Raw genomic sequence first — 8,227 nt, 5'->3', positions numbered from 1 at the left:
ACGTTTCCTGCTCCTCAGGGTCTGGTGCATTATCTGTCTTGGATGGTACATATTTGGGCATCTTTTATATGAATCTGTTGTCTATATTTACTTATGCACTATGTTGTTTTTTGGTTTATGTTGATTCTTTTTTTGTTTTGGGGGGCACTGTTTTTGACCCGTGATGAGTAACTTATGAATTTTTAAATTAAAATCATAATTCTTTGTGACTCATTGACAGATAAATGAATATAAATGTTTGAATTACAAAAAGAGTGCAGTATTCCCTTTCTTTTGGACTGTGTCAAAACTGCCAATTGTAGCACTGTCTCTTTCTTTCAGAGTGTTTATCATATGTTATAAAGGGTCTGCACCATTGAGTACCATTTGAATGGCTATATATATTTGTTCTGCAGCAACCTTAGTAATAATTCTTCTCCATAACATTGATTCCCCGCGTAATTTACGCAATCCTGGCTCTCAGCAAATTCTGTAGGCGATACATAATAGTGATGTCCGGTTCATGAACGAATCATTCTTTTGAACCGGATCTTTTCACTGAACTGCATGAATCAGTACATCAGACTGAACTGATTCGTTTGAAACAGTTCAGTAAACTTCCCATCACTAATACATAACATAATAGCAACTGATGACGCGCGTTGATTTACTGATATCTGCAAGCCCATTGGCTTTTTATCAAAACAACTCTAGCGGCGCCAGATAGGACTATCCAATCTCTGACAGAAACTGTTTTGAGTCACGTGTGCAGCCTAAACCAACTTCTCCAAGTAAGAAAAATCAGGGTACGTGTGTGACGTAATCTACGCTTCCACCCGGGAATCGGTTGCAAGGTGTTACAGTTATCGCAGGCGAAATAAATACGGTAATTAAAAAAAAATAATAATAATTATATATACATTAAGAATAAACTTCCTGGTGTTTGTGAGGCAGCAGCCATATTAGTCATGTGTGGTGTCCCCCCTGCGGCGTATAGTGGAAATGTCTATACCTCCCCGTTGTCTCGGAAACAGGAAGTGGCTGTCAAAGCAAGTCTGGTGGCTGAGTGTGTATTGTGGGTACTTGGTAGTTCTGTGATCGTTCTGCAGGTAACGAGAGAGTACTGGGGTAGGATATTTTCGTTTGACAGAAAGTAGTCATAGAATGATAGAGTCTACACAATATTCACTGCTATAAACATCTGGTGCTCCAGAAGAGGACCCCCTTTGATCTGTCAGCTTAGTAATACATCTGCCCTCAGGTCTAAAAGTGTATGGGAATCCCATGTGAACTCATTTACACAAGCAAGACTGCAATTAAATATCTTGCACGTGAATGAAAAACACAAAGGAAAACCTAAAGTTACATTTGAAGGGGGGCTTGCTCACCGCTCATACTACTGTACTAGTTGTCATTGGTTGACAGAGACAACTAATTCCTGTATTATTTGCTGGGAGTATTTGCTTAATAATCATACTACTGTACTAGTTGTCATTGGTTGACAGAGACAACTAATTCCTGTATTATTTGCTGGGAGGATTTGCTTAATAATCATACTACTGTACTAGTTGTCATTGGTTGACAGAGACAACTAATTCCTGTATTATTTGCTGGGACTATTTGCTTAATAATCATACTACTGTACTAGTTGTCATTGGTTGACAGAGACAACTAATTCCTGTATTATTTGCTGGGAGGATTTGCTTAATAATCATACTACTGTACTAGTTGTCATTGGTTGACAGAGACAACTAATTCCTGTATTATTTGCTGGGAGGATTTGCTTAATAATCATACTACTGTACTAGTTGTCATTGGTTGACAGAGACAACTAATTCCTGTATTATTTGCTGGGAGGATTTGCTTAATAATCATACTACTGTACTAGTTGCTTTTGGTTGAATGATACATTTAATTCCTGTTTTATTTGCAGGGGGTTGTTCACCACTCATACTTCTATACTAGTTGCCGTTAGTCGTCAGAGACAACTCATTCCTGTATTATTTGCAGGGAGTATTTGCTCACCACTCAAATGTAGCCAACAATCAGCAAGCGCTACCCAGGTGCTGAACCAAAAATGGGCCGGCTCTGAAGCTTATATTTCTGCTTTTTCGAAATAAAGATACCAAGAAAACGAAGAAAAATTTATAATAGAAGTAAATTAGAAAGTTATTTAAAATTGCTCTATCTGAATCATGAAAGAGAACATTTGGGTTTTATATCCCTTTAAGTTAGACAAATTTAGTGTATTTATTACTGCCATATTTACCATGTTATAAAACATTAAACTGCTGCTGATTTCTTTATTTTTTTTAGACCTTTCAACTTACTGCACAATGAGTGCCCCTGATTACATGCAATGTGCGGAGGACCATCAGACGCTGCTTGTGGTTGTCCAGTCTATCGGAATAATTAAAGGGGACAACTTCTTCAATGTATTTAAGCGTATCTCATCTGTGTCTCAAGTTAACGTAAGCAATTCTCAACGCTCACTCTACATCCGCTATCGGCATCAGTATTCTGTAGAAAACAATGAGTGGGGAGATTTTCAGACCCATCGCAAAGTAGTTGGTCTCATCTGTATCGCAGATTGCACCTCACCCAAGGATTTGCCTCAGATTTTCTCAAAATTTACCCAACAAAAGGAGGCTTACAGTTCAACACTGTATGATTCCCGCCTGTTTGTTTTTGGACCACATGAAGAGGTTGCAGACCAATCCCGCATTGATGTGGTGTCATACCCTAGTTATGAAAATTGTGAGGCAGTGGAAAAGCACGTAGAGGATTTCATCGAATCTCTCTTCATTGTTTTGGAGTCTAAGCGTCTTGATAGAACCAGTGAGAAGTCTGGAGAGAAAATACCTCTTCTTTATGTACCTTACGAAAAAAAGGATTTTGTGGGTTTGGACCCCGATAGCAGGTAGGCTCAATTTTGTTTGTTGCGTTTTAACTGTTTTATATTAGAGTATCATATACTATGACTGTAACATTATGTATTTTCATATCACAGTTATGCTTCCTTAAAGTGATGGTAAATCTAAGTGTATAATTAGTTTATGTCATCACTTCCTAAAATAAGGGTTCAAAACTCACCCTATCTGTGCAGCAATTTGCTAGCTCTGCACCTCCGGCCGTCCGTGGCACATCGCTCTTTTTCCATGAGGTGACGTTTCCACCTATAAATCAATAGCCGTGGGTGGAGGTGGAAACGTCACCTCATTGGAGAAGAGTGCTGTGCCGTGTGCGGCCGCAGGTGCTAAACTAGCAATCTACTTGCCGCATAGATAAAGTTTAGAACCCTTTTTTTAGCGAGCGATGACAGAAACTAGTTTATTTTTTAGTGCTGGTAAACCCTAGCTATGTTATATGCTTGGATTTACCATCACTTCAACTGTTTTTCTGCACTGTGATGTTAAAATCACCAATAAAGGGACATATTACTCACATTTTTCTGTCATGTTTATCAGTAATGTCAAACCTCCTAACATGGGGTGGGGGATCAATATTTTAGAAGCCTTAAAGTGATTGTAAATTTTGATGCTAAAGTGCCCGGTTTTTAAAAATTCGATTAAAAACAGGAGCACTTTAATTTATCAAAATATAAATTTCACTCGTGTTTTGAAAATACTTAGCTTTTAAACTTGACAGCCGCTCCAGCTGCCCTCTGTCGTCTCAAGCTTTTTCCTACAGAAATGACGGATCGGTCATCCTCCAATCACGGCTCCCCCCCCCCGGGGAATCATTGTCTGATTCAACGCCATGACTGGAGGAAGCCGGATTCCTCATTTTAGACCCAGGAAGAGGCTTTGCGACGGGTGGAGGAAGCGATGCAGCGGCTGTCAAGATTAAAAGTTAATTATTTTCACAACACGAGTGAAATGTAAATTTTGATGAATTAAAGTGCCCCTGTTTTTAATCAAATTTTTAAAAAATGGGCACGTTATCATCAAAATTTACATTCGCTTTAAGGGCCCCATATAAATGTATGGCTGTTAAACACACAAATAATGGGTTTACTTAAAGGGATAGGAAAGTCAAAATTAAACTTGCATGATTCAGATAGAGCATTTGATTTTAAGAAACTTTTAAATTAACTTCTATTTTCAAATGTTCTTTGTTATCTTGGTATCGCTTGTTGAAAAAGAAAAGGCGCATATCCTACACTAGTGGGAGTTAGCTGCTGATTTGTGCCTGCACACATTTGTCTCTTGTGATTGGCCAACTAGATGTGTTTATCAAGTTGCCAGTAGTGCAATGCTGTTCCTTCAGCAAAGGATAACAAGAGAATAAAACAAATTTGATAATAGAAGTAAATTGGAAAGTTGATTAAAATTGAATGTTCTATCCAAATCACAAAAGAAAATTTTAGAGTTTCCTGTCCTTTTAAAACCGTTTAGTGCCACAGGGCTTTATTTAGGTAGGTATACAGGGTACCCACTGTCTGCTGTTCTAACCTCTAGATGGCTCTTGTGTTGGGGGTATTCTAAAACACATTTATTTCTGCTTTTTCCTACAGTCACAAAAACAATGGCACACTTTCTTTTTTCTGCTTTTACCTGGGGGCTGCAAAAACTAGTGCCCCCGGCCACCAACTGCCCATTCCTGATGCACATGAAAGAGCATCATTTACACACGTTAAAAATATGGTTTTGCTCTAAATCAGTTGTATCTTTTGTTAAGTTAGTTGGCTCTTGAACAGACTATGCTTTTATGTTTTGAAAATGTTTTCAAACGTGAACGGAAGATCTCTTACCTGGATACACAAACTTAGCTCGGTGTTTGATCGATCTTACGGCCCCCCAGTATATTATGTGTTAGTTTAAGGTTATATTTGCACTATGTTTGCATTTGTATTGTGAAACAAATTAATAGAAAAAAAATATTGGTTTGCATAAAAAAAAAGTTTAGTGAAAGTTATTTAAACTTATTGTGAAATTGACAAAAAAAAGGGTGGGATTAGTGTTTACAGTCCGCGGGTTCATTTTGTTCAGTACAGGAACATCTATTAAAGGGCAGTTTATAGTAAAACAATTACACATTGGACCTATAATAATGCAGATCTTCCTGGTGATTTTTTGTTACGTTGAATTCTTTTTCTTTGACAGGCACTACAAGAAACGTTGCCAGGGGCGCATGAGGAAGCATGTGGGTGACTTGAGTTTGCAGGCGGGGATGCTGCAGGACGCGCTGGTGCATTACCATATGGCGGTGGAGCTTTTACGTGCTGTTAATGATTTTGTGTGGTTGGGAGGTGAGAGCTCTTAATAAGCAGCTGAACCTATTGCAGAGGACTAGAGAAATAGCCACAAATGAACGACCTTTAAGGTGGCAGTTATATTAGAAGTCAATGTAGGTTTTCCTTCACCGACCATTGGTTAGGTTTCGGGAATGAATATGTTTAGATTCTTTAGTTTGTAATCGTGGTTTTGTTCAAACAATGAAAAATAATGTTAGCCAGTTTAGTAATTTGTTGTTTCTTTTGTTACCAGCTCCAAATGCTGAGCGACTACTTAAAAAAAAAAAAAAAAAAAATCTTTAATGATTCATATCATGTCATTTTAAGCAAGTTTCTAATTTACTTCTATTATCAATTCTTAATTCTCTTGATCTCTTTTGTTGAATAGCAGGGACGTAAGCTCAGGAGCGTGCACGTGGCTGGAGCACTATATGGCAGCAGTTTTGCAAGAATGTTATCCATTTAGAAGAGCACTAGATGGCAGCACAATTTCCTGCCATATTGTGCTTTAGACGCCTACCTAGGTATCTCTTAAACAAAGAATACCATGGGAACAAAGCAAATTTGATAATAGAAGTAAATTGTAAAAAAAAAAAATTCAAATTGTATTCTCAGTCTGATTCTCAAAAGAAAATTTTAGGGTTTATATCATTTTAACTTGTTTCTTAGCTTTACCCTTAAAGGGACACTGAACCCAATTTTTTTCTTTCATGATTCAGATAGAGCATGGAATTTTAAGCAACTTTCTAATTTACTCCTATTATAATTTTTTCTTCGTTCTCTTGCTATCTTTATTTTAAAAGCAGGAGTGTAAATATTTGCAGCCAGCCCATTTTAGGTTTAGCACCATGGATAGCGCTTGCTTATTGGAGGCTGACATTTACCCACAAATAAACAATCATAACCCAGGTTCTCAACCAAAAATGGTCCGTCTTCTTTACATCACATTCCTGCTTTTTAAATAAAGATAGCAAGAGAATGAAGACAAATTGATAATAGGAGTAAATTAGAAAGTTGCTTAAAATTGCATGCTCTATCTATCTGAATCATGAAAAAAAATTAAGTTTAGTGTCCCTTTAATCTTCAAAAAGCATCTTTAAAGGGCAGTCTAGTCAAAATTAAACTTTCATGGTTCAGATAGGATGTGGAATTTTAAACAACTTTCCAATTTACTTTTATCATCAAATTTGATTTGTTCTCTTGGTATTCTTAGTTGAAAGCTAAACCTAGGATGCTCATTTGCTAATTTCTAAGCCCTTAAAGGCCGCCTCTTATCTGAATGCATTTGACAGTTTTTATCAGCTAGATGGCATTCGTTCTTGAGTGCCATATAAATAACATTGTGCTCACACCTGTGGAGTTCCTTATGAGAGTGCACTGATTGGCTAAAATGCAAATCTGTCAAAAGAACTGAAATAAGGGGGCAGTCTGCAGAGGCTTAGATACAAGGTAATTACAGAGGTAAAAAGTGTATTCATATAACTGTGTTGGTTATGCAAAACTGGGGAATGGGTAATTAAGGGATTATCTTTTTAAACAATAACAATTCTGGAGTTGACTGTCCCTTTAAAGGGGCATACTAGTCAAAAGTCTATATACGTGTGTGTGTATATATATATATATATATATATATATATATATATATATATATATATATATATATAAAATCAATAAACAGTGGCTTGCACTCGCTGGTCTTTTCAAAAACATGCCTTTATTGTAATGTTTCGGGGACCGTATCCCCTTCCTCAGACCGTCAGAGGAAGGGGATACGATCCCCAAAAACGTTGCAATAAAGGCACGTTTTTGAAAAGACCAGCGAGTGCAAGCCACTGTTTATTGATGTTTTTCTCTGTATGCACCCTGGCAAGTTGTTCTATGAAGTGAGAGTGCTCTCCACCTGCTAAACTCTCTCTCACTCTCACTCTCTCACTCTCTCTCTCACTCTCTCACTCTCTCACTCTCACTCTCACTCTCTCACTCTCTCACTCTCACTCTCACTCTCACTCTCTCTCATAAAATAGGTCTTTATATAATATATATTAAAAACTGTCTCACGAGATACTGAGCAAATACTACAAATAGCATCTCATATAGTTTTTTCTATTCATTCTAGCTGCTCTGGAAGGGTTATGTTCTGCATCTGTTGTACAACATTACCCTGGAGGAACTGGAGGAAAGCACAGAGTTCGTAGAACCCAGAATATAGCGCTGTCAGCAGAGGCCAATAAGAGACACCGCCCAGGTAACACAGATGCCCACCTGCCATAGCCAGTCAGACAAGGGGCAGTATCTCCTCTACACAGATAGCTTGGCATTTTAAAGCAAATCACTAAAGTAAATAAAATATAAGTAAAATGGATTAGTTTATATTAAGTAGAAAAAAAGAAAGAGATGTGTTCTTTCTGGTGTTAGATTAATAACCAGTTTCTCTGGAGGGCTTGGCCTATGTTGGGCATATAAATCTGGAAGCTGAAGTATCGTGGTTGGAGGATGAGAAGAGGAAGCTCTGTCTATGTTGTCACCATAAGATTATTGTGTTGTGGGTGAAAGATTTAGGATTAATGTTCTTGGGAAGTCACATGAGTTCTATGGGAAAGTTCTCTTTTTCTTCTTCACAAAACAGCAAATGAATTTGTATTACTGAAAGGCATTAGTTAAAGCATTCCTAGCGGTGCAGTTTTTTTATGTTTGAGGGGATTATGATATTTGATTAGGGTGGTTCCAGGTGCGTATGCAGATATACACTGAAAAAGGTAATAATGATACAGGTGAACCATTATTGTAACAGCGCTAACAAGCTTAGCATTCTGACACTTGAATGGATTGGATTTAGTTTTTTTTGTGTGAATTGAATTTTAATAAATGGACTGCAACAACCATGAATTCTTCAATGTCAGAATGGATTCTTGTTCTTAAAGATGCTAACCTCAAAATCTTGGGAACATCTATAAAATTGTGCTACTTCATAATGCCACACTGCTTTTTTTCACACTTACTGTAATTGCTGTA

General features: G+C 37.4%; 1 protein-coding gene across 2 annotated transcripts in view; it reads left to right on the top strand.

The window, feature by feature from the left end:
• Positions 1–1,004: 1,004 nt before the first annotated feature.
• TRAPPC9 (trafficking protein particle complex subunit 9) overlaps positions 1,005–8,227 on the top strand; it is a 1,774,054-nt gene continuing 1,766,831 nt past the window's right edge. The window contains exons 1-4 of one of the 2 annotated variants that reach the window (XM_053715382.1): positions 1,005–1,088; positions 2,296–2,899; positions 5,085–5,230; positions 7,332–7,460. In XM_053715382.1, the coding sequence (XP_053571357.1) occupies positions 2,316–2,899; positions 5,085–5,230; positions 7,332–7,460 (859 nt within the window). In that variant the 5' untranslated portion in view covers positions 1,005–1,088; positions 2,296–2,315. Of the gene's footprint in view, positions 1,108–2,295; positions 2,900–5,084; positions 5,231–7,331; positions 7,461–8,227 lie in introns of both variants that reach the window. The other variant, XM_053715383.1, reaches the window with a different exon arrangement.

Source organism: Bombina bombina, chromosome 5 (genome assembly GCF_027579735.1).
Source record: "Bombina bombina isolate aBomBom1 chromosome 5, aBomBom1.pri, whole genome shotgun sequence".
Classification (NCBI taxonomy): Eukaryota; Metazoa; Chordata; class Amphibia; order Anura; family Bombinatoridae; genus Bombina; species Bombina bombina.
The sequence above is the reverse complement of the archived record's forward strand: the minus strand, read 5'-3'. Positions and strand labels throughout refer to the sequence as shown.